The sequence below is a fragment of the Rhineura floridana genome, chromosome 19 (genome assembly GCF_030035675.1).
Source record: "Rhineura floridana isolate rRhiFlo1 chromosome 19, rRhiFlo1.hap2, whole genome shotgun sequence".
Classification (NCBI taxonomy): Eukaryota; Metazoa; Chordata; class Lepidosauria; order Squamata; family Rhineuridae; genus Rhineura; species Rhineura floridana.
The window spans coordinates 22186372-22213468 of NC_084498.1; the positions used below are offsets into that span (position 1 = coordinate 22186372).

At 42.0% G+C, this 27097-nt stretch overlaps 1 protein-coding gene across 1 annotated transcript in view; it reads left to right on the top strand.

Moving 5' to 3' along the window:
* Positions 1 to 488: 488 nt before the first annotated feature.
* The window catches only part of MED13L (mediator complex subunit 13L), a 195155-nt gene continuing 168546 nt past the window's right edge, over positions 489 to 27097 (top strand). Inside the window, exon 1 of the mRNA XM_061602384.1 lies at positions 489 to 1477. Within this exon, the coding sequence (XP_061458368.1) occupies positions 1418 to 1477 (60 nt within the window). The 5' untranslated portion in view covers positions 489 to 1417. The remainder of the gene's footprint in view (positions 1478 to 27097) is intronic.

Sequence of the window (27097 nt, forward strand, 5' to 3'; positions counted from 1 at the left end):
TGTTAAAGGTGTTGGGAATTGTGCCAATGTGAGGGAGTAAACTACAGTTCCCAGGATTCTTTGGGAAAAGAATGTGCTTTATGATGATGGAACGTCGCTTCCAAAGGTATACCCCGTGATCGGAGAGTCTGTCCATGTGGCTTAGGCGCTGTTGAGACTATAGCGCCATGCTTCTGTATTGTAATTTTTACATTCCTAGCTCGGTGTAGGACACGCTGTGGTTTTCCCACGCCCCATCTCAACTCGCTTCAGAGCGAGAGCGAGAGAGAGCCCGCTGCAACTTCCGCGCATTCCGCTACAGCGCGGAGGCTGTTCATTCACTACTATTAACTCGAGCTCCGCACTGCCCCTAGCGGCAGCCGAAGTGGAAACGGAGGCGAGATGTTTCTAACAGAGCGCGTGCGCGCCCGCCGAAAGCCCTATTCCTTCCCCCTCCTTTCTCCGTCTCTCTCTTTCCCTCCCCCTATCCTGCCGAGAGGAGACCTTGCCCCACGTGGGCCGGCCTGGGCCAATGGCGAAGCGCGGCCCTCCTGGCGGACGCCATTGCTGTCAGAGCGGAGCTCTGAGGCGAGTGTCTTGTGTATATGAGTGTGTGTGAGAAAGAGAGGCGGCGCTGAGGGGAGAGCCCGCCGGAGACGGGGAGAAGGAAGAAGAAAGAAAGAAAGAAAGAAGAAGAAAGGGGGGGCGAAAGAGAAAAAAGGAGGTGGAGGGACCCCTCGCGGCAGTCGCCGCGCGCGTGCGAGTGTGCGCGCGCGCGTCCTCGCGCGCTACGACGACGACCGAGGCCGCGCTCGATTACCATCCCCGGTGACGAGCCGGGGTGTGTGTGTGTGTGTGTGTGTGAGCGAGCAAGCGAGCGAGGAGCGTCGAGACGGGGAAGCGGGAGGCCATTTCTTCCTCCGCCCGCCCGTGAAGACGACGACGGCGACGCACCCGGCAGCGCCAGCGGCAGCAACAGCAGCGACGGGACCGAGCCGCCGCCTCAGCCTCACATCTCGTCACGCCCGACGCCAGCTTGCCGTCGCCGCCCGCGCCAATCTCCTTCCTCTCATATATATATATATATTTAGCGTTGTGTTTCTCTGCCTCACAGGCGGGAGGAGGAGGAAGAGTGGGAGTCCAGCCCCGCCCGCGCTGCGCGGCCGGGGTGGGCACAGCGTCGGCGGCGTCGGCTGAGCAGCTCCGTCTCCTCTACAGCTCCCAGGAAGGGAGGAACAAGCGGGGAGGCGGCCGGTAGAAGGAGAGAGGGAGGCAGCGAGAGCGCCCCCCCTCCGCGATCGGCCAGGCGGGCCCGCCCACCTCAGCGTCTCTCAGACACCCCCCGCCTTCCTCCTCCCCCCACTCTCCTCTTCCTCCCCCCTTCCTCCTCCTCCCCAGACATGCCCCGCTCTGGAGGCCGGGCTCGCCGAGGAGGATCATGACTGCGGTGGCGAACGGGGCGAGCCTGGAGGACTGTCACTCCAACCTCTTCTCCCTGGTGAGTGACGGCCTGTTGTGTGTGTGATGCTTGGGGGGCAATTGAGGGGCGGTTAGGCTTGCAGGGAGAGGGGAAATGATGATAATACAACCATATGAAAAGAGGCTTCTTTCCCCAGAGCCATCCTCTTAAGAGCGAGGCTGTTCAGAAGCAAGTCCTGTTCTGGGGGTCCATCGGCTGGGGAATCCAGTGGGGAGTGGTTAGGATCACCTTCCTGGGCACACACTTGCCTTGGGAGTAAGGCCCGCCGAGCACGGAGGCGGCCATGCTGTAAAAAGCACGCTAGCTAGGGGAGGAAATGCTTGTGGGATCCAGTGGGGCCGACTTCCTGTGAAAGTGGGGGTGGTTTGGATGGCAGCCTACGGCTAAAAAGCCTGCAATCCTGGAGATATTTGCCTGGGGGGAGGTGTGCGGGGGGAGTAGGCGGCACTAGCCTGGGAGGCCGCCATGGTTAAAACGCGCTGGTTGCAGAAGGAATGCTGTGGAATTCATTGGGGCTGATGTCCTGTGCAAGCGGGGTTGTTAGGATCACAGCCTAAGTTTACCTGGGAGTAAGCCCCACTGAGCTATGCTGAAACAGGCTTACTAGGGAGGAAATGCTGTGGAATTCTCTGGGGCTGATGACCTGTATAAAGTGGGGTTGTTAGGATTGCAGCCTAAGGCTAAAGCCTCCGATCCTGCACGTATACTTGTGCAGGGAGGGGGGGTGTTAAGCACCACTGAACTCGGAGGCAACCATTCTAAAACACTGCTGCTGTGGAGGGAATTATTCAACAGGGCTGTAAGTGGGGTAGCATATGCATACTGGCTTGGGAGTAAGCCCTGCTGAGCTAAGAGGTGGCCATCCTCAAACACACTTGTCAGGGAGGGAATCCTGTTGCATTCAGTGGGGGTTAATTTTTGGTAAACAGGATTAGGATTGCAGCTGTGGGCATTCAACCTGGGAGTAAACCCCATTGATTTCAGGGGGTGCCATGCCCAAACACACTCCCCAAGGAGTAAATCCTATTGCATTCAGTGGGCCTTACTCCCTGGTAAGTGGGCTTAGGATGGTAGCCACCGAGCTCAGAGGCTGTGCTCCTGAAACACTTCCTAGGAAGCCAGGCCTGTTCGGATGGAGGCTTTACTTGGCAAGTAAACAATGCATAGGTTTATCCTACACTTTCCTGCTTCAGTCTGCATGTTATACATGTAAGCTTGTTTCCTGTTTGTGTGCTAGGATGGTGGCCTTATTGTGCAATCCTAGGTGCGCTTTACTTGGAAGTAGGTTATTGTATTCCATGGGGGCTTGCTCGTAAGAGAATCACAGCCCCATCCTATGCATGTCTAGTCCTAAGGAAGGATCATCTCCCCTTGCCTATTGGATGTCAGCCTTGCAGTGCAATCCCATGCGCTGTGTTGAGCAGCACTGACTTCCATATTCAGCCCAAATATGCACATAAATAAGCTTTGCAGCCTTTCCCTGTGATCCTAGCCATTGTTGTGCAAAAGCTCGTCTTGCTGCGTTGCTGAGCTTGCAGATCAGGCTTGCGGATTTGCAGTCTGATCCTGTGCTGGTCGTTCAGGGCAGCAAAGCACTGGGCTTGTTTGGTGGAGCTGGCTGTCATGATAAGCGTGCCTGGGATTGTTGAAAGCCTTGAGGCAGAAAGAGGGAGGGCGAGCATGGGGCAGAGGCAGGGATGAGCCCGTTCTGGGCCCATTCCGAGGCCTGCTTGCTCCTGAGTCTAATTTTCCTCTGTCCTGCTGACCTGTTCATGGCAGCAACTTTAGTGGTTTTTCTAGCCCGGGATTTAACACCCCTCCCCACTCCCCATGCCTTTTGGCCCCTGACTCCTGACTGTTCCCCCTTCCCAACATAGCTTTCCACCCTCCCCACATTTCTTGCTAAGCAAGCAATTGCACCCTACAGGGACTGGCGCAGCGATGCCCCAGCCCCCCTGCTCTACACATGTTTCTCCTCCCCCCCTTGTAAGAGGAAAAAGAGTGGAGGGCAGTGGATTGAAGGCAAACTCTGCAGCATCCTGTGAATGAGTGCAGGCGACTGCAGCATTGTGCCTTGTAAACTAACTAGGCTGTCCCCACCCCCCTTTTTTTTTGCAACTCTATTCCAAGCAGACCCTGAAATGTGATTAGGATCCGCACCTGGGACCCGTTTCAAGCCAGAACTACAGCTTTTGCTTTGGTTCCCCCTGCTGCACTCTTCCCTTCCATTCAACCTGGTTGTTGGGCTGGTAATTGACAACTTTCACTCTGAAATTTGGATTGTGTAACTTGATCTGAACCTCGCTGTAAGGGTCAGCTGCTCAGACTGGCAGCTACCTATGGATCTTTTCAGAGAAGGTCAGCTGGACTTGAATAAGACCAGCAATTGTTCCAGGGCTGGTTTTTCAGTGTTCTGCTCTTCTGGCAGGCAGGTGAGAAAGAAGCCTTGGGTGCGTCTTTGCCTGGTCAGTAGCCTCATAGGAGGGGGTGGGTGGATGGGTTTACTTAGGGCACGTGCTTGTTTACATCTGAAATGGTAACTAATAGCACAAGTTAAAGTAAGTGGAACCCGCTGAATGTAGTAAGCAGTGCAGGGAAGTTTATCATCTTCTCGTGGGGTGGCTTTAAAGAAAAGAACAATGTTAATGCTTGTTAGAGTGAAGGGCCTCTGTGTTGTTTAAGTCATTGATATTAAGCTATTGGGCCACAATTCAGTGATGAGTCCCAGCAACAGCACTCCCCCCCCCCATTTTATAATAAAAGGAGAAAAGTGGTTTTGGGGGAGATAATAAGAACAAAAAGAGATGGGGAAACATTCAGTTATTATTTTATTTACCCACCTTGGAGACTGCTCTTCACCACATCATGATGATCCCAGGACAGCTTTCAACATGTTATAAAATATACAGACAATCGTGTAAAGTAATACATTAATTCAAAACAATCACTTAAAAAACTCAATAAAACACATCAACATGAGAAAATATAAAACTCTTAATTACTGATTTACCCACAAATGCCTGGAATAGAAGCATTCCATTTGGCTGTGGAAACCCGTAAGAGTTTCAGGGCTAGAGAACAGAGACTGTATGATCCCACATTGCAGGTTGGGTTTAAAATGGTGGGTCTCCGATCTGAATAGACTGAAGTCCAGTCCATGTATCTAATATATATGTTTTGGAGTTTTTCTTATGGGCCGACATGACTACCCTTAGTTCTCTATATAACTAGCTTCCGCAGCGCTGTAATTCCCTTACCTCTACCTAATTGTCCCAGGGATTACTGCTTTAATCTCGCAGTATGTCTCTCTGCGGTGCCTTGTGAAAGAGAGAGCGTTCTGTACTCTTTTTAAAGTGGTGAGGTGATGCTTGTTGTCAGTTTGGTTGTAGCTTCTCTAATTGTGCAAATTGGTTGGGCTTGACTAATGATCCTAAAAATTTTTATATGACCAAGTGAGGGTTATTTGTTTAAGCTTCCTTTCTTTGCTCAATGTTTTGCCGTGTCTCTATGGGCTGCAGATACGACTGCTCGTGGCTTGTGTCGATCATGTGCTCAATGTGAAAAGCAAACCTAGTTCTATTTCTGCCAGATCAGTTCGGCAAGGAACCAAGTGTGGTGTGCCAGTGTCATGGCTACTTACAGGATACGTTTTGTGAAACAACAGTGCAACTCTCCATCTTTTTCCCAACACCTCCTCCCTTTACATCTCATGGTTGCATAATTTTGAGAACATTTTCCAAAGTCCATTTTTTTGCCTGTTTCCCACTGTGCAGCAGTTCTCATCTAGCCTGATGCTAAGTTTGTAAGAATGTCTTTTGTATCCCATACTCTTAGTATGATGCAAAATGTAGAAAAGAGAGGTATGTATCATAACCGTAGAGATTGTGCACGCCTTCTGTCTGGCAGTGGAGCGCACAACTGGCCTTTTTTTTTAAGGAAAGTTGGGAGGAGAGCTTTGTTACTGTGTGCCATCTTTTCTATGGCAAGGCTATCCTCTCTCTATTTTGTAAGATCCCTTGAGGACCCTGTTGTGACCCTAAGGGTGCGAACCAATTTAATATTTTATGCAGACAAAATATATAGAACAAGATTATCAGACACTAATGCTTTGGGGCTCCTTTAAGAAATGAAGGTCCTGCTTGTGGGCTTCCCATAAGGCATCTGGTTGCGAAAACAGGATGCTGGACTAGATGGGCCTTTGGCTTGATCCAGCAGGACTGCTCTTTAGTTAATTGAGCTATTAATAAGCCTTATGCTCAAATTGTTATGTTTTTATTTGTGGTTTAAAGACCGTATTATTTTGATTGATGGGTTCTATTGATTTTGTGTCAACCACTTTGTGACTATCTATAGTGAAAAGTGGTCTATAAATAGTGAAAATAAATAATTAAAGATCAACAGGGTGGTTGGATGTATGTCCATATAGGTGTACATACATGTGTTTAGTAGGAAATCTGAGGAGACTATGAAGTTTTAATAGGTGGTCCTTCACATGTTTTTGAAATGAGCCCACCTGAGTTCAACGGCACTTCTACATAAAATGTGGAAGTACATCTCATGGCTTGAAATAGACGTTATCTATATAATCATTCCGACTAGCTTCCATTATAGGGGGTTGTGTAAAACACTGTCAATGTGTGAGCGTAATGGACTTCCACTCATGCCCTCAAATGTCCCTTTCCTCTCTCCTCCCCTTCATGCCCTCAAATCTTCTCTGGAGGGATGGAGGGACCCTCTAGAGCAGATTTTGGGGATGCGAGGGGGGAGGAGAAAGTAAGCTTCTGTTGCACTAGTGGAACTCCACTCATACAACATTGGATTCCACCTGTTTAGAACTGGGATGCCAATATATCACTGTTACAACCCAATTTGATACATAATTATTCGGAGGTTAGTCCTACTGGGTTCAATGGGGTTGACTTTCTAATCTAGGATTGCAGCCTTAAAATATCAGAAAATGTTGACGCCTACACTTAAGCGTTCTCACATTTCCTTATTGGTCTTTTAAAATGTTAATAGATTAAAATAAGACCGCCCAACTTACTATAAAGGTAGACTTGCTTCCAACAATGCCCCAAATTGCTTAGAAAAGCCACTTTTATAATAGCCATAATTGCACAAAATGCAAGTGATGGGATTGCTGCAGTGTGACTATTTTTTTTTCATCCTCTTACTGATGAAATATACCCCAGTCTTATGCATCTTTACTCAGAAGCAAGTCTCACTGAGCACACTGGACCATTCTCTTAACTAAGTATGCATAGGGTTGCAGGTTTAAGCTTTTTTGTTTTACAGGAATTTTACCCACATTATACAAAGCAATCTTTGTCTCTTAACCTTGGTAAAGTTTTTTTTAGTTGAAAAGATATTGAGCATATGGAAATAAAGAACAATCATTCTGCAGTTGCTAATTCTGAGGGGTTTCTGTACAAGCAAGCAAATGGTTTCTGCCACTGTGGGGGGAGAAAACAGTAATGCACTCTTAACTTGAGCAGAGAATATCCAAACTTTTATATCCTTCTAATTTCTGTTCTATTACGTTTGTGTGTGAGTGAATGTTTTTATAACATAACGATAGCAAGGAACTCATTGTGTATAATAACGGGTTTCAATACATTACTTACGGTGTTGTTAACAATGAAAAGTATGAAGTGCTTTCTAAATGTTTGCTTTTTTTTTTAAAGAATGAGATCAGAAGAACTTAGCATTTACCTGAAAGCTAAGCTTTATAAAGGTTAAAGCTACTTAGAATTGTATAATAATAATAAAAAATCCTCATTGCTAGATTGATTTCTAAATACCACAGGTTTGTAATAGAAAATACATTTCCCATTACTAACAAATGGGACTCTCTCTGTTTGGGACACTGGATTGTGGCCAGCAAGTCATCCACTCTAACTCCATTGGGAGTTAGGTGATTAACTTTAGTAGAATAGTGATTTTATCTGTTTATTACTAAGCAGTTCTTAAAACATGGTATTTTGTCCAAGCAACAGCTTTAAAAGTGAATACTCTAAAAAGAGCCTGTTTCTAGGAATATGAACCGGAATGATGATATGCTTGGAATTTTTAGGACTTGATTATCAGTATTTTTAATGTATTGATTTTTGTGTATTAAATAAATGTGCACAAAAAGACACAAACTTGAGGAAGCAATCTTTTCCTAATAAGAATCCCAATTAAAGCCCAACTGCACTGTAATCAGCCATGGCTTCTCCCAAAGAATCCTGGAAATTGTAGTGTTTTAAGGGTGCTGAGAGTTGTTAGTAGACCCTTGTTCTCCTCACAGAGCTGCTGTTTCCAGAGAGGTTTAACAACCAATCCTCTTTCTAGTGGACTCTAGGCACTATAGCTCTGTGAGGGGAATACTAACAACTCTCAGCACCCTTAACGAACCACAATTCCCAGGATTCTTTCGGGGAAGACAAGTGCTTTAAATACATAGTGCTAATGGAGCCTAAGACTATACTGGGATTTCCCCCTCTTTCTACTGGTCAGTGCTTTTTTCATATGCTGATTGTAATCTCAAGCGACGTATGACTGACATGGTATGAGTGATTTTTTTACATTCTGCTTTCCACTTCTAGATACATAGCATTATCATCAGTAGTATATGTTGCTAAACGGCCAATACCAACACACCCTTTGGGCATTTCACTGCTTGCTTTGGCTTTAAAAACTCAATAGCTTTGTGGGTTATATGACATCATGGTCGTGTGTCGAATGAAATGCAGATATTTCCATTGATTCCTTATACTTCAGTGATATGCTGTGTAAAACATATTGATGGAGCATGCTCTTGTTAAAAGCTTTCAGATAGTGTCTGCTGCTTTTATTTCATTAGAGCTGTTCTTGTCTGATAACTCTTTCAGTCTGTAGCTATCCTGATTACATGCAACTTATATCTTGTTGATCAGTGAGATTTAACAATCCTAACTCTGCACCATGGCCACCTATACCTCCTTTGTTTGGTAGGAAACAGTTTGATGTAGCAAGTGACTTGTCATTTTTGTACCTTTGGTCACTGCTTGGTAACTGTTGAAAATGAGTTCAGTTAAATTAGTTTGAGGATATAATCTTGAAACCATACGATCTACATTGTGTTGGTATCTATGGAATTTAGTACTGCAGACATTTCTTGCATGAGTAAAGACAGTTTATTGACTATTTACTTACATCAGAATCTAAGCTGCCAACCTCTTTAAACTTCATTTCTTCTGATAACCTTAAGGCATGATAAATCGATTAAATCTGAAATATTATATGCTGTAGTAAAAGGTGTTAAGAGCCCTTTGCTTGTATCTGAGAATGAGTTGCTGAGGTACATATTAGGTGGGGAGGGCTTTGAAATAATGTCTACCCTGGAAACGGGGAATATGAGGCTTTTATTTTTTGCATTTGGTGGTGTTGGTGGCGGCTGTTCAGCTGTTCTTCCAACTCAGAATAGGGGTCCTGTCAAAAATTAATTGCAGGCTAGGAGCATAGAGCCAAGTGGACCTCTGAAGGAGACAAACATTTGATGGGTAATGGCCAGCCTTTTCTCTGACTCCCCTTAGCATTTGTGTGTTTCTTTAGGGAACCCTTCACCAATCTGGTGTCCTCAAGACGTTTTGGACAACAATTCCCGTCAGCACCAGCCATGATGATTGTGCTCCCATCAGCTCCAGCATCATGCAGCTGTGCTGGCTGAGGCTGATAGGGGATGTAGTTCAAAACATCTGGAGGGTACCAGGTAGATGAAGGCTGCTTTAGGGGTATTGGTGAAGGCTGCTTTAAGGAATGAAAAAGCATCTTGCTTCTCATGAGTAGTGAAGAATGTTTGAGGTAAGAGCTTGGGCACAGTTCCCTCCTACCAGCTGAAGGGCTGTAGCTTAGTGAGCAGAGCATATGCTTTGCATTTAGAAGGTGGCAGATTCAATCCCTGGCATTTCCAGACAGAGCTGGGAAAGACCCCTGTCTGAGGTCCTGGAAAGCAGCTGACGGTCAGAATAAACAATACTGAACTAGTTGGATCAGTGATCCGATCTGGTGTAAGGCTGTTTCCTGTCCTATAAGAATTACATCTTTATTTTGATAGTGTTGCTTTCTATTTGGATTTCTCTTCCAACTGTGAATTTCTAGTGTTTCTATGGATGGGGGAGAACACTTCTTCTTTTCTTCTCCCTTTATGACTGAATTAAAGGTGGGGCAGAAACAAATATTTGCTTCATGTCTTGCTGAGACAAGGAGGGGGAATGCCAATTTGTTACTTTCTCCTCCCACCCCTGTCAATTTTGACATATTTATTTTATTTGGAAGGATGTATACACAGCTTAATTAAAAATCCCTAGAAACAATGATCAGTAATACACATTATTGAAAATTTAAAAGCATAACTAAATTATATGCCCAGATAGGCTTGCTGAAATTTTTTTAGAAGGCATCTAAAACAATATAAAGAGGGTGCCTGTCTAATGTTTATAGACAGGGAATTCCAAAGCATAGGTGATGTCACTGTTATAGTTTAACAAAGTCTGTCTTTTACTGTGGATGTAGTCGTTAGCCTATGAATAATAATTCATTATATGAATTACCTGATGATACCTAATGCAAACAAAATATCCTGTGAGTTTTGGTAGCTTAGTTGGCAGGACTATTTCACAGCAGTCCTTTTCTATGAAGGTTTTGTGGCCACACTTCAGATTGCTCTTCCTGGTGAGAGTGCAAATGCCCATATAGGAGCAATAGTGTAGTGGCAGATTCAGAAGTGCAGGGTCCATGATAGTTACAGCTATGCCCCTCCCCCTTATTTTTGCTGCTGGGCTGAGAATGAGATCCTTGTTGATGCCTTCTCTCACAGCAGCAGATGTCCCCAGGAGTGTTAACTACTGAGAAGAGTCTTCTCAGTGGCTGACTCACTCCCTTTTCATTCTGATTGGCTACAATCAGTGGGAAAGGACAAGGGAACATGTTAGAAGACTCTTCTCAGTGGCTAACACACTCCCCTTTATGCTGATTAGGGTGCTGGAGACATAGGGACCCTGCTGAGACTCTGCTCCAAAAAAAGTAAGGGGTCTAAGACCCTCTGAGACCCTGAACACACCTGTGTAGGAGCTGGCAATGTTGAGTTTCCTCATGAACTTTCACAGGTGCCTGGTGATGCTGTTAGAGAAATTGACTCGGGCTTCTGGGGGGGGAAGGTGCACACCCTCCTTGCGCAAGGTGAAGTGAAGAATAGAGCAGTCTTCCTCTTTAGCACAAGAGTCGCCAGTGATCTAGTGGGGATGGATCCCAGGAGAGTCCCCAGGAGGTCTGGAGCAGGCACCTGGATAGGTAACATCTTCTGTTGCATATCCATCTGTTCCATAGTAACTTGAGATATATGATCCATTGGGTTCTGTGCTGGTTGAGCTTACTGAGAGCTCGCCTTGCCGATAAGTGGCAGTTTTATGAAAACTATTCTGAGTGAGATTAGGTAAAGATTTACATACTTCTTGCTGAGTTGCTGGCCTTGCTTCTGTTTTTGCATGTTCGAATGGCTGCAGTTCTGTTTCATTCTCCTTTGGAAGACAAGGTACATTAATACATGACTTGAAAACCCGAAGGAGGCAGAGAGAAGCAATCTAACAAACTTCTTATCTTGCATCTCTCACCTTGTCTTGTTGCCCTGCCCCTCCTGGCACTGTTAAATTCTTTTGGGCACATGAATAAGACATTCTGAGCCAGAAGAATTGTGAGACTATGATACTATCAGTGAGCGCAAGTATCATATTGCTAGTGTCAAATTTGTTTGGTTCCTGCATTCCTGATGTGTGTTGACCTCTGAAAACATCGTGCTACAACATTTTGACTCAGCTGAGTAAATGAGAACTCAGTCATTTTACTAGGAACCTTTAGACAAGGCAGCATTTTCCAGATATTTAATGAAGAGTGCATGATGGAAGAGATTTTCATTGGGCATTTGCTTTCATAACTTGGACTTGTTTGGAATGAAATCTTAGGGTTCAAGGACTCTGTAGCTTTTATCTGAAATCATCTCTAGATTTTGTACTAGTAAAGTAGGATTTAATTTGAGCTAAACTAATTATGGATTAAATTTTGCAGTATGTGGCAGTCCTGTAGCACTGCCACTCATTGATGTTTGGTGGTTTCTTAAGAGTCTCTGTAACTAATAGGATTTCACAGAATAATAGTGGTTTGTTTTTAAGATATTGGCCATAATCCATTGGTATTCCAGGAACAACACTAATGCACATACATGCATTTGATGTATATACATGATCACTATCATTTTTCTCTATCTTTTTTTCAATTCCCAAGCAACTTTTTACAAAGATTGAAAAATGTTGTATGTGGGAATTGCTGTGTGTGTGCTAGAGGTGTGGGCTTCTGATAAAAATCAACATTGGAATAGTTTTTTGGAAAGTTTTCTAATGAAACACAGTGGGGGTTAATAAATTTATATGTTGTAATAATGTACATACAATCCATGTGCTGAGATAGGTTTTTGTACGAAGGGCTGATATGGCACTGGTTTCCCAACTTCTTTTCCCACGGACTACTTAAAAATTGCTGATTGGCTTGGCGTGTCACAATGATTTTTCTACCTGTTGTGGCAATGGTAATGCACTGTGCTAGGTGCTGTGTGACTTTTAATCGTATTTTTATTGCTTTTATTCCTTGTATCGTATTTAATTGTATTACAGTTTCCGTTCCATAGAATTTAAATTGTAGTACAATAAAATACAGTGATGCCATTCAGTAGCAGTTTTGTTCTGATGGCATTATTGCCCCTCCAGTGAATAGTATATACACATTCTATTTTTAGGAGGAGGCTTATAGATTAGATTCTTGAAGGGTTTTAAAAATCTTGTTTGTCAGTATGCTCATCTATGTGCTCCTTGTCTTAGCCTAGCGGAATTCCCCTAGGACACAGCTTTTGAATAGCCCCAAGTTCCCTTATGTCATTCTTTCAATCACAGCACTTCCTGGTCTTGTTTCCTGATCTGATCTCTCTCTCCTCCCTTTATGGTGATAGCTTTGAGCACTTTTACTGTCTAGAAGAGAGGGGCACTGTGTGTAAAGTATATAATATATGTATATGATGGGCAGAAGGGAGATCAGAAGTTACTGGTAGATTTCTGGCTGATTTCCAGATTGGCAAGGATTTCTGACTCCAGATTGCTTAACAATAGCACCAACAAAACAACTTTTGCCACCTCAAGTTAGGCAGATGAAATGAAGAAAGCTAACCAGGAGTGTGAAATGACTGAGCTCATTTCAGTGCAGCTGCTGAAAACACACTCCTAGGCTCAGAATGTGCTCAGAGATAACCTTCCTTCCTTCCTTCCTTCCTTCCTTCCTTCCTTCCTTCCTTCCTTCCTTCCTTCCTTCCTTCCTTCCTTCCTTCCTTCCTTCCTTCCTTCCTTCCTTCCTTCCTTCCTTCCTTCCTTCCTTCTTTCCTTCCTTCTTTCCTTCCTTCCTTCCTTCCTTCCTTCTTCCTAAATTCTAACTAATGTCTTTTGCGTCTGGTTCTGGTTGTTAGATTATGTTACATTTGGTTGCATCTCTACTTTTTTTTTTTTAAAAAAAGATGCAACAGCCCTGAAGTCTCTCCCCCCGCCTTTCTGATACATATATTGTTAGCCTGTGGCAAAACAGTTCTCAGGTTCTTTTGTATCAAATTAGTTGGATGTGGCCCATACTCTGAACTAATTACTAGATAAAATAATGTATTTTTTCTGAATTGGGAAATTCTAGAAATGCATGCTGGAAAGTTGCTTAGTTCTTTTTTTCTTTGGAAAATGCAGTCCTAACTACACATCAGAGCCATCTGCTGGATCATGGCCAGTGCAACAGAGCATACTTTTTTCCCCTTCCCAAGGGTTATTGAAAGTATTCTTACTGCAGTTCTGTAGCGTTGATGTCTTGTAGGTCAGTTCATTAGATGGATTTTATTTATTTATTTATTTAATTTAATTTATATACCGCCCTAAGCCAAAAAGGCTCTCTAGTCTCAAAATGCATAATTGGGCACAGCCCAGCAGTAACACATGTTGGATTTGTCTGTTTGGCATTATGCATGGAAACCATTGGGATTTGAGTTCACAGTCAAGCACTTAGTCTGTGTTAGATTGATATGCTAGTGTAGACAGGCTCTAATGTTCATGTATGTGCTTGCATTTTTATAGTATTTCTGCTAAACTTGGAGATTATGCGGCACTGCATGATGAGATAATTTCAATTGTTTGCAAAAAGCATTGTTCAAGAAAATACATTTTCCTTTCTCCTAAAAGTTGTGTAATAACAAGCTGCCTTGCTACTTGCAAATGCCTAAAAATTGTAAGAGAGCAGAGGTGTAGGGAATTCTCAGAAGATCAAGTACTGAGGCACTTGGCAGCCCTTCTCTGAAAGTGTGGGTGCAGAAATGGGAGGAAACATTTTTTTAAAAAGCACTTTGATGACAGCAGAGTTAATTGTGTATCACTGCTGTTAACTTCATGCAGAACTAGAATATCTAGATATGATTCACATTTGTAGTATACTCTCTGATAATTTTAAAAATTCACCGACCAACGCCATTTAACAGTGAATATTCAAATTACTAGTAGAAAGTATTTGAGTAAGTCTGTATAGCAAAAGGGTGGAAAAATGTGAATGTACCCAATGTACAGAACTGGCTCCTTAGTTTTACATGAAGTGGTTATTTTCTTCCATCATAGCTACATTTCAAAGATGAAGAGAAAGCTGTTGCATGTAAGGTTAAGCCAAACTTGCAGGCAACACTGTAATGCTAATGGGGAAGGGCTGTAGAGAATGTGCCTCATGTGCAGAAGCCCCCAGGTTCAATCCCCAGCATTTCCTAGTAGGTCTGAGAGAGACTCCTGCTTGAAATTCTGGAGAGCAGTTGTCAGTCACTCTTCACAATAATGAGCTAGATGCATCAGTGGTCTGACTAGGTATAAGACAGCTTTCAAAATCTCATCATCCCTGATGGTGGCTGGGGTTGATGGGAACTGGAGTTCCAGCAACATCTGGTGGACACCAGGTTGGGGGAGATGGATTTCATCCGAGGAATGGCTGGCCCTTGATTTGGCTAAGCCCTTGCACAAATGGAATAATGAAGAGAAAGGTTGGTTTTAAAAATTACTTTTTAGTAGATCGGTACCTAGATTTAAAAGAAACCTGCATATATTTGCATATGATATGCATATATTTGCATATGATAAAACAACTGGGGGGAATCATTCTTTTGTCGTTTAGATGATACATGCAATTTTCATTATAGCAGGCCCCATTTTAGAAAAGGCACGTCCTCCTGTGTATGGTTGGATCAAGAATATTTTTTCCAAGGTGGTGCCTGGTGTCCATGGTTTAAATCTGCTGCCTGATTAATCTGGGACACCTTTTTAATCAATTAAAAGGTTTTTAATCAGTCTCAGGTACCTGATTAATGAACAAATGATTAGAGACCTTTTTTTATTTTATTCGATTTATTAGTCGCTCATCTGGCTGGAAACCCAGCCACTCTGAGCGACGTACAAAATAAAGGCATATAAACATCAGACATAAAAGTATATAAACATCAAAAAAGAAGCAATAATACTAAACAACAAAGTAGAAGCTATCCCCCAACCCACACAGCCCATCTTTCCATCCTTTCTTTCCATCCTCTTAAAACTGAAATGGAGGCAAGTCATGTTTTCACCATCTGGAAATCCTAAAGGAGCATAGGAAGCTGCCTCATACCAAGTCAGTACTGTCTATCTCAGTATTGTTTCCACTAACTGGCAGCAGCTCTGCAGGATTGTAAATGAGAATCTTTTAAGTGGAGCCCAGGATTGATCCTGGGACCTTTGCATACAAAGCATATGCTCTTCTGCTGAGCTATGGCTTTCTTCTCACTGTGTAGTATGCAATTCTAGTGATATGCAATTTATGTAGTCTTTCTCCCTCACAAAAAGAGGCTTTTCATAAATTGGGCATCTGCATGTATCGCCTGCATGATGTATCACTTTGTATGTATAGTGGGAGATGCACACATCAGGGCTGTGGAGTCAGTATGCCAAACCTTCGACTCTGACTCCTCTATTTTTCCGCTGTCCGACTCCGACTCCAACTCCAACTCCTCTATTTTTCTACTGTCCAACTCCGACTTCACCCAAAATTGCTTCTTGTCAAAATTTATTTGGAAGTCAGAGTCGATACATTTCTACCGACTCCGACTCCACCCAAAATTGCTCCTGACTCCGACTTCACGACTCCGACTCCACGACTCCAACTCCACAGCCCTGGCACACATTCCTACCTCTCCCCAGTATGCACACCAGTGTGAGTATAACATGGCTTTAAGTTGTATACTGGTTCAAATGCTATTTTTTAAAAATGCTTAATAGAAGGAACATATTCTGCCTCTGGCTTCTCTCTTTGTCTGGATTGGAAAATGATCCTGGTCACCAGGATGTCAAGAAATCTTAAATATGTTTCTAGCTAGGGCAGGGCTTGCACCTTAAATTGAAGTAATTGTCCTCTTGAGTCTTCGCTGATTTCTTTAAATCCAAGTTGGGTCAAATGGCAAGGCTGGGGTCGACAAATTCTGGCTGATCTTGATGGACAACTATTACTTAGTGCTAGCTGAGAAGCTCAATTTCACATGATACTGCAGCAACCTTCTATGCCTTTCAAAAACGGATATCAGTTTCATCTGTCTGAATGAAGTTATGTGTAATAACTCAGGTTAATAAACACATGAATGTTGAAAAACTTTTAGCTGCTTTTTATTTAATTGCTTCTGTTTCTCCCTTTAAGATTATTTTCCACCTCATTGCAAATTTACCACGTGTTTGTATTAGAAACTTAAGTATTATACGTTTACATTTTTGGGTACATAACTCAAAATGTGGAGAAAGAGTGGAATTTGGCCAGTATGTTGTCTGTTTCAATATGTTGTCTAAACATTTCATTTCAACACTGAATAAAGAATGATATATTTTTCAAGTAGGAGTCCTGTGACCTACTGCAACAAGCTTATGGCCTACAAAGTCCCCTCCAACTCTGTGATTCTCTCTTAGAGATGTATAGTTTTTTCATGGTATGACTTTGTGGGCTAGAATATATTTCTCAGGTGCAGTTTTTCAAGCTAGATAATTGAAACTCTGTCCCCAGGGTGTGGAAAAGCTGTAATTTTGGGCTATAGTCTTTCCTTAGTGTTTCTGGTAAAACCAGATTCAGGACTCTGCTAGGTCTAGTTAGTAAAGATAATTTGACTCTCCATTAGAACAGCATTCCCAGCTTCCTGCCTCCTCACATCTGTAGAATTTAGGAGGGACAGTTGCTTTTGTATCAAGGGTAAATGCATTGATGGATTCCTAGTCAAGGCACTGGTTTGCATTGCATAATAAGCTGTTGCTTTAACTATTTGTTTTTTCCTCAGTCCATTGTATCTAGAGGGGGAAAAATGCTCCTAAAGACACTTTTTTGCAGTTCAGATGGAGCAAATAAAGCTTTTATAGAATTTGAACTGCTCAGAGCCCTTCTTGCAGAATTCCGGTATTCATATAATTTAATGGATTTAGTCTCTGAAATACTTTGGTAGCTTATAGTATTCATGGATAGTTCTATTTTTATGTTTCTCTAAGAATAAAATTCAAAGTGAGTTATGTTAGAAACATCAGTATACACTGCATACAATAATTTAAAAAACTAAAACGGTAACTAAACTTGACAATGTATTGGTTGCCAGAGTTTTGGTTAGCTTCAAAATCCTACAGCTTTTTCTAAGTGGTTCTTTGATGAGTTGGCTGTGTTAATGTGAAATCTGTTTACATGGTACAAAGCTTTAGCATTCAGTGAGTTCTGAGTAAAGTTTGGAAACATTTCAGTTGTGTTTTAATGACTCTTCAAATGCTTCCAATAGTTATGCATGAAAGTTTAATGCCTACTACTTCCCTGCAAAGTTCTATTTGGTGGTTGTTCCTTGTGGATAGTCTACTTTTAGTTTTCATGCCCTTTGCCTGTCACTCCAGTCCTTGCTACAAATTTGGCAACTGTTTTGAAATTAAGTACACTTGCAAACATGCATAGAGCACTGACAAATTATTTGTAATTTTGCCAAACACCTTAACAAATACTTTGACTTACAGGCAAGCATTTTAATGTTAACAGGCACTGAAAACACTTTGTCTAGTACGCTGATACTTTAGCAGATTCTGAAACATGGTTTCTGCTTGTTCTGGGGCTAAGATTCACTTCCTGGACTCCGATAGGGAAACAGACAATGTCTTGTAGGGGTCCAGAGCAAATCCTTCATGTTCTCTCTCCCTCTCCCTCTCCCTCTCCCTCTCCCTCCCTCTCTCTCCCTCTCTCTCCCTCTCTCTCCCTCCCTCTCTCTCCCTCTCTCTCCCTCCCTCTCTCTCTCCCTCTCTCCCTCCCTCTCTCCCTCTCTCTCTCCCTCCCTCCCTCTCTCTCTCCCTCCCTCCCTCTCTCTCTCTCTCTCCCTCCCTCCCCCCCCCTCTCTCTCTCTCCCTCCCTCCCTCCCCCCCCCCTCTCTCTCTCTCTCTCTCTCTCTCTCTCTCTCTCTCTCTCTCTCTCTCTGTGTGTGGGGGGGGGGAGAAGAGGGGTGTTTCTGTGTAGGCGGCACACAACATGAGAAAACCCACACCTCCTTTTGCAGTCTCTTTAAAATATGATCAGTTTGAACAGACTGGCTTGGATCCACAGAACCATGAGCAGAAGGAGAATGTATATAATTACTGTTGTTCCATGAGCTCTCCTGCAAGGACGTCTTTCAGTGCCACAGTGTCTAAGTGGAAGGACTTTCTCTAGATTTGGGGCCACTTCTGTCATGTAAATCTCTTATTTTAGGCTGGAAAAAGATTTTCTGTGAGAAGAGGCATTTGCTACTTTTCCAGGTGATGTGCTTGAATGTGTGGTTACTGTGGAACTCCAGGGATTCGTGAATAATAATAACTTAAATGTATTACCCTTCCTTCATCCAAAGGTCCCAGGGTGAGTTGCAACAGTTTTAAAACCATTAAAACAGTTAAAAAAGACACAGACAACATCACACACAAACAAGATTGAAATCCGTCTAGATAAATTATCAGTCTGATTTCAGGCCTGTTTGCCTTGCTTACCCAAACGGATGACATGTTGCTGCCAGGAGAGGGACAGGGCAAGTGAAACAATACAAATTTCTCCTGAACTTCTTCACTGCTTCAGTACCATCAATTGTGGTTTGCTTCTGGTTAGGCTTTTTGATATGGAGGTTGAGGGCACACCTTTGTGATGGTTACATTCCTGCCTGGAGAACCAACTGCAGATGGAACCCTACTGTAGCGCTCAGATTATAATGTGAAGCATAGCTCAAACATTAAAAGGATTATTTAAAAGTATAAATTAGGCCTGGACTGGGGCCACTGGGAAGGTTTGGGACTTTTCCAAGCAAAACTGGGGTTTCTCTGAAGCACCTCATGTGAAGCAGGGTTCTCTGAATTGATTTGGGACGTTTAGGAAATGTAGACATTGAAAAAACACTGCAGATGTTGTGTCTGCCAAAACTTTCTTTTTTGTTTTGCTCCAAGCCTGCCATTTAAGGAAAACAGGGTGGGAGAGGGGAGAACTTTCCTAATTGGAGGGAATAATTTTGCTTTGGCTCTCCAATCACAGTGATACAGGGAAGAATGTTGAAGTAATGTATCACTTTGCTGTTGTCAATTCTGTGCTCTTTACTAGTTCTTTTAGTGGCGTTTGCTTGGAAAATGCTGGATGTTCAAGTCCTGTTGACTTCTGCCACATGCCCACACATACACCTCTGTCAAATCTGCTTTGCATTCAGAGTTTCTTTGACTTGTAGTACTAATTGAATAGAACACAAGCCTGAAGCTGTTTTTTAAAATGCATAACTCCTTAGCCTCATCTATTCTGGTATTTAGTAGGCTGCATTTCTAGGGTCCTCTCTACAAAGTGTGCCATTTTCATGCTAAGGTTGCTGGCCACAAAACCACAGGGAGGGAATTGAATCCTTTTAGTTCTCCCCACCCCCTAAAATAAACTGTAAAGGTGCCTAGCACAAAATCTACTGCGTCTATTCTTTTTGGCAGGTTTTTTGCCTAGAGGCACTTCTCTAAGGCATGCTATTTTCATAAAAATTGCCCACAAAATAATAAAAGGGAATAAGTAAATCCTTTTTTAACTACACCAAAACTGTAAAGTTAGCATGTAGGAAAATCACGACAGATATACTTCTGATTCACAGTAGTTGTCTCCTTAGAAGGGGCTGCCATGCCTTGAAACTTCATCTACTTCTGCAAAAGAAATAAAAGAAAAATTAGAGAGCTTTAAAAACAAAACAAAAACCTTAATGGTACCTAGCATAAAAAATCTGTCTGGAATTCTCCAGGTGTTATCCACTCTGGATGGTCTACAATGCAAATTTCATCCAATTCTGTCAGCTAAAAAAATGTTACAGCTGTTTTTGACGTCCCCATACTAGTGAATGGACAGACATGAAGTTCTGGATTTTCTGAATTGAAATTCATTTTTGGTCTTGAATTGTGCAGCTACCAAATCGGCCTGTTTTTCCAGAGGTCCAAATAGTATCTTATGGTCTGTACTCACCCCTAGTTTCTGGACCATTTTAAAAGGCAGCCTCACATACTGGTGGATTAGGTTAAAGTTTTCATTGATACTACATCATATTGTTCCTAACAAAAATAAAAATGGTGCAAGTCTGACCACTAAAGCCGTATTAGTTTATAACTACATTGAGTATTATTTACAGTGTTTCTGTTTTAGAAGCAACCTTGCATCTCTTAGTCACACAGTATATGCTTTCCTTTTTTTTTTTTTTACCTATAGAGGGAATATATTTAAAATATACCCATATAGCATCTGTCTTATGACCAGCACCCAATTTTCAAGGTTGATGCCTCAGTCCTATATATGCATACTGAGATGTGTCCTTGAGTTCAGTGGGGCTTTCCTCCAAGAAAGTGGGTATAGGACTGCTGCCTCTGTGAGGCAATAGAAGAACCTGCATAATTTTTGTCTTTCATTCTTCTTTGCAGTGTTGCTCCTTCCTGGTTCACTTGGCCAACCCTCACAGAAAAGTAGCAAATCAACACAAAGTGCCCATGATTGATAAGTCAAAGCAGGGCTGATTTTACTGGGCAGACCAAAACAGTATATATATTCATCAGGTGTACATGAAATGCCTCTGTTTGGTAGTCAGTGTGTAAACATATATTTGAGAAATGATCAGATTAGTTCATTTACAGAGAGAATTATATCTCAACATATCTGGTAGTAGAAGGCATTGATTCAGTTTTACAGGTTATCTGTAGGGCTCACACAGCCATGCAAATAAGCTCTGTTCCCCTCCCCCCCCCTCCGGCTACAAGATTGCTAGCAGAGAAGTGACTGAGAGCTGTGTTGCTCTGCTAGGTGCGGAGAAGGGAAAGAATCCTCCATTCCTCCTCTGCCCGCTTTCTCGGTGACTTGCATGGAATTCCAGATTGCCTATGGCTACTAGGCTATGTCCTAAATACAGCCATAGACCAATGTGCTTTGCACACACACTATTTTAATATTTAGCCTATCATTTAAGGGAAACTAAGAATTTACATTTTTGTTTTTTAAAAATCTATTCTACTTCCGCCTTCCCATCATTGCAATGAGGGATGTCCTTGGGTGGTAGTCATGAAGAGGCAGATTTTCTAGGCGGCAGCAGGTTTCTTGTGCAAAAAGCAAGTCAGACTCTACCAGCTTCAGTTGAGTTATTCAAAATTGTTTATTAGTCTACACAGCTGAATGAGTTCTCCTTTATATCTGGAAAAATACATTTTAAAATGCTGCCTTATTTGTAGTGGTAGCAGCCAAATTATTAAGAGTTCTTAATAGATAACATTTTCTACTATTAAGGAGACATGCAAACTTCATTTTTATAGATTAGGACTTTCTCTTATAGGACAATGAACTTCAAATGTCCCAATTGCACAATTTGAATATTGAAAGTAGAATGGCAGTGCAGTCCTATTGTTGTCTACTCATAAGTAAGCCCCATTGAGTTCAGGTATGTGTTTAGGATTGCAGCCTGAATTATGCCAAATAAGAAAAGGGGCTGTACACAATCAGTTTGAAGATCATCTGGTTGGTGAAAGTCAACAAATGAGATTCTGGTGTTAGAATGGCAGTTTCTGGGAATACAATAGTTGTCCTTCCAATCCAGGGCTTTCCTCACTCTTTTTTATTTGATGAACAAATTTCGGAGTGTTTTTGTGTGTGCTTGGACTTCATGCCCTTTTGCATGCCACCTGTCTCTTGGAAAAATGCCAGTGTTGCTGATAAAGATTAAGACTGTGGGTGGATTATGTATCTCTGTGCTGCTCTGATTATTCTGTAGCCTGCAGTTAAGTGCTGTGGGCTGTTGGTCTTGTTACAAATCACTATGACTGGCTTTTGCTAGAGGCAAACACAAAAATGAATGATTGTGGGCCTGCACTGTACCTGGGTGTTACCTTGTATTTTTGCCCAGATCCAGAATTCTTTTTATTTTAACTAATGCTTTTAATAAATATGACTCAGTCGTTTTCTTTAGAATTTCAAATTTTGAATGACTAATCCTGTAGTCTTTGAGAGATCAGTTTGATAGGCACTAGAAGTGATAAATCATTTCCCATCTTGAATCCTGTATGGACGTATGTCCTCAGTCTCATAATTCTGCTTGTTTACATGATTAACTGGTGGAAAATGCCTCAAAATGCTGCTGCTTCAAGATTAGGGATTGTTCACTCATGTACACTTAAACTGATTGTTTTCTGAAATTCTAATTTTCTTATACTAAAGCAGGGGTGGCTAGCCTGCAGGGTGGGTTGATTTAATCAAGGTGATTCAAATAAATGATTTATATCAGCAAGAAAAAGGGCTGATATAAATCCTTGATTCATGTAAAATTTCCTGTTGATACTACTTCATGTTTCCTAAACAATGGTGCAAATCTGCCCACTAAAGCATATTAATTTATAACTCAATAAGAGTATTATTTACAGTAAATATCTTGCCTATATAAAGGAAATAACTTTAAAAAATTTTCATAGAGGATCTTTCTTAACACCTACACCTGTGGCGGGTTACAAGGTTAACAACACAATCCAATTTAATGAGAAGTAAGTCTCCTTGGGTTCAGTGTGTGTGTGTGTTTGTGTGTGGATCTACCAACTAAGTAGGTATAGGACTGCAACCTAAGTATGGGAATGTAGGGGTCTGAAATTTGGCAGTCTTTAACCATTCATGAGGGGCTACTATGCTTGTAAATTTTGTCTACTTCTGTCAAATATGAGGATAGAGGAGCCTTTGCACAGCACAATTTTGTCTTCCATTCTTATTCCAGTGCTGCTCCTTTGTGCTTTACTTGGCCCAGTCCCCACCCCTCAACACACACACAAAGCAACAAGCAGAAGTGAAGTGCCCATGATTGATAGGCCAAAGTAGGGCTGATTGTTACTGGGCAAACATATTTGAGAATTTAGAAAAGTGTCCTGTTATCTCAACATTGCTTGTTAATATGTTTTTTTAAAATACTGTTTTTAACCCTTTAAAAAATGTTTTTAAAGCTTTTTTAAAAATGTTTTTAACATTTTGTTTTAATGTATTTTAAGGTCTGTTTTTATGATGTTTTAAAGTGTTTTTAGTGCTTCTGTTTGCCTCCCTGGGCTCCTGCTGGGAGGAAGGGCGAGATATAAATAAATAAATAAATAAATAAAATAAACATATCCGGCAGAAGGCTTTAATTGCTTAGAGATTAACTGTAGGGTTTAGCACAGACAAAAAGAACAAACCTTGTTTACAGCTCATGGTTAGTCCAGAGAGAGCTAAATCATAAGTCTGGGTTGGACAATATGCCAAACCAAGCCATGGCTTTCCTCTGTGTGGTTCAGCAGCAAAACAACCAAAGAGGAGTGAAGCAGCCACAATCCCGATCTCTCCCCTTGTCTGCGTGCTCACGTGTGTGTGTTTGGCTCAGCATGCCATGTGGATCAGACCACTGCGTTGCACATAGAGACCCAGTCTGATGAAATGGTTAAGAGTGTTGGACTAGGACCTGGGAGACCAGGGTTCAAAACCCCACTCGGCCATGAAAGTCACTGGCTGACCTTGGACCAGCCACTGCCTCTCAGCCTAACTTGCCTCACAGGATTGTTGTGAGGATAAAATGGAGAGGCCCTTGGAGCTCCTTGGAGGAATGGATATAGACGCAATAATAAATAATATACCATGCTGTGATGTTGTTCTGTGGGATAAGAGTGTGGCTTGCTTCTTTAGAAATGGTACGAGGTCAGGGGAGTGTACATTTTGCTTAGATGATAAATGCAGAAATAGTGAAGGGTAAGAAAACATCAAACTCTGCTGAAAGTCAACTGTAATAAGAACAGCATTCAACCAGCTTTGGTATACTTGCTTTCAGATATAAAAGATTTACTGGCTTTAGTGCAGTTTTTTAAAATGGTCATATGAGGGCAGTTCTTGCACTGAAATCCTATTTTTTCCCATTTGGTGAATGTAAATAGGAAAGCAGTTTTGATTTTTGAGGATTAGTGGAGTAATGTATAAAACTTTGTTCAGCCATTGGGGTGAAAAAATAACTAGTAAAAACTTGGTTGCAAAGCCCACTTCTAGCACGACTGGTAAAATTTGTGAAGTGGATGGCTTAAATTGCTGCAAAACCCGTAGGGCATTTGGAGCTTGGAGCACATAATTTATAGATTATATGATACAGAAAAATGCTTGCTTCATAAAGTCAGTTGACTGAACATTTCTTAAAATGCACAATAAAAAACCAAACAGAGAACTTACTCTTTTAATGCAGAAGTACAGCTTTGTATTCACTGTAGTCTGCTGCCTTTCTTTGAAATTTGTGATACTGAAGGGTATCCTTTCACAAAACACATAATGTCTTTAAATAAAATGGGGTTGATGGTTAATGTGTGTGTATAAAAAGTAAAAGGGAAAGCCAAGGTTTTGTGATGATGGTAAGGGTTGCTTTGAGATAAAGACATTACCTTTTGTTAATTTTGACTTTCTCCTGACCTTCATTTTTGTTGAAATAGCTGTTGCAGGCTTTATCTTCCATTTGATGCAAAATTATTATTATTTCTTAGAGATCATGTATGTGTCTAACATTAAATTAACTGGCAGCGATTCTGCTGCAGTTGAAACTGTAGATTGGGGCAGGCAATTCAGGTTGCACCTGAGCTGCTGAGATTTTAAATGAGAAGGGGATATAGTGCAGTAGCAGAGCCCCCATGTTGCATGCAGAAAGCCCCAGGTTCTATCCCCAGCATCTCCAGGTAGGTGTGAAAGAAATTTCCTGCCTGAAACCCTGGAGAGCCACTGCTTGCCTGTGTTGACAATACTGAGCTAGATGTATCGAGGGTCTGACTCGATATAAGTTAGGTTCTATATTCCCAGTGGCCTGTGTTGTAATGCTGCTGGTGTCTTGCTTGTGAGCTGGTGGGTCTGGGGAGAAATGTTTTGGTGGGCTGGATGTGCCCCTTGCTGTAGCTTGAACATAATGATGGCACATGTGCGTGTACCATGCTACATGTAATGCACATTCAACTGTAGTTTTTCGTGATATTTTTTCATTTATGATTCGTAGCCAGGAAGGCAGGCTTCTTAACTGGGCAGGTCATGTGCTGATTCTGTGGATCACAGTATTGATGTGGGAACTTGTAAACAACTTATTTTTGCTTTTTTGTGGTGTTCCTTGGTTTTATTGATGTTTTTGTATGGTGAACTGCCTTGAAATCTGAAGGGGAATCAAATATGCTCTTTCTTCTGTGTGTGTGTGTGCATACAGGCATGTCACACATTGAAAATTGACTTCCCCTCCTAAAGGACTAAAAGCAGCTTGATGCAGTGGGAGAAGAAATAAGCATACCCCACCTGATTTAGGCTGCCAGCTGTGCATGTTTTTAAGGACTTGCGTTTCCCATTTACAATTTGTATTGGTCGAGAGCAGTACCAGTATATCTCTCACCAGCAGAATCATTGCACAAAGTGATTGTTGAGACCTCCCCACCCCCATAACAATATTGCATTGCTATTTCCCTACATCGGTGGGTCTTGTGCACCCTAAGGACAAACTTGGTTTGTTGAAAGTATAAAAGTAAGTGCTGAAATGTCTCCATTAGTATAAGAGTAAGTGGTGATGGGCTTTCTCACCACTTAGTGTGGTGTTACAGGAATACTATTGGAAAACTGTCATTTCATGTATTCATGCTAGACAAAAGTTCACATTACTGACATTTTCAAGTTTCTAATATCTTTGTGGGTTCTCTTGAGGTACATGGCAATGGATTCCTCGCTATTGTACTATGCTCACATGTACATTGTGTTTTATCATAATGTGCAAAGTGTCGGTGGTAGTTGGTGCTAGTCCTAAGACTCATTGAGATTTATAGACATGACTAACTTAGGTTCATTAATTTCAGTGGGTCTACTCTGAGTAGGATTTAGTTGTTTTGGACATGTTGACTTTTGAAACATCAGCGGAAAAATGGGGAGGTGGAGACTTGGAGCCTGACCTAGCTACCAACTGTAAGTAAATAATTAAGGACACAAAGCCTATCTCAAGAGATTACGCTACTTTATTTCACCCACCACAAGTGATTAAGATGAACAAAACTACCCATTAACTTAAAACAAAACTGGGGAGGTGGAAGACAGGGAGAAAGCCTACAGGGGCACTCTTGGGCACAACCAACAAACTTTTGCAACAGAGGGACAAGTTGATGTCCCTTCAGATTTTTTTTTTTGAGCAGCGTTTTGATGCAGTGGGATGTCTCCCTTTTCTTCTCCCCCCCCACAATTTCGGGAGTGCATAGGTGTTGGAGAGGAAGGGGAAATAATATCTGCTTGTGCAGTGCTGGATGTTGTCCCTTAATAAATAACATTATGGTTAGATACAATACCAGCCAGACCGAACATTTATAATGTTGTAACTAAGTTTTTTTGAGGTAATATATCCACATGCATAATATCAGTTCCTTTGTGAAGAGAGTACATTAAAAACAGAAGTATGCATACTTCGGGCATGTTAAATTAGATCCCAATTGTTTTAGGGCATTGGGAAAAATGTCTTCAATTTTTTCTGGAAAACCCACGTCCCTGAGTCGAGCTCCAGTTTCTTGCTTGATGAGTAATAATTTTGGAAATGGAACTATTTCTGAGCTTTAAGTTACAATATAACTGGTGATGGAAGGGACAGCTTTGTAACTCTTTGTTTTTTTCATAGGTGTTAGTGGCATAGGGTTGGGTGTTTTATTTTTTGGCTATAGTTAGTGGCAGATGTGTCTGATTTACAGCTGTACTTGGTTTTGTTCAAAATAATTGCAACATCAGAATGATATGAAACAGAATGTAGATCTGAGGAGGTGCCATAGCTCAGAACCTCTGTATATGCTTTGTATGCACCAAGTCCCAGGTTCAATCCCTGGTATGTCCAGTTAAGAGAGAGAAATGTGTGAGGCTATTGAAACCGCTCATGTATAATAAAATAAAAAATATCTGATGGTAAATGTAGATGGGGGCTCCAGCCTCGGAGTTATTCCTATCACCGTTGTTCTGGAACCTTAATTAATATTTATAATAAGATGGCCC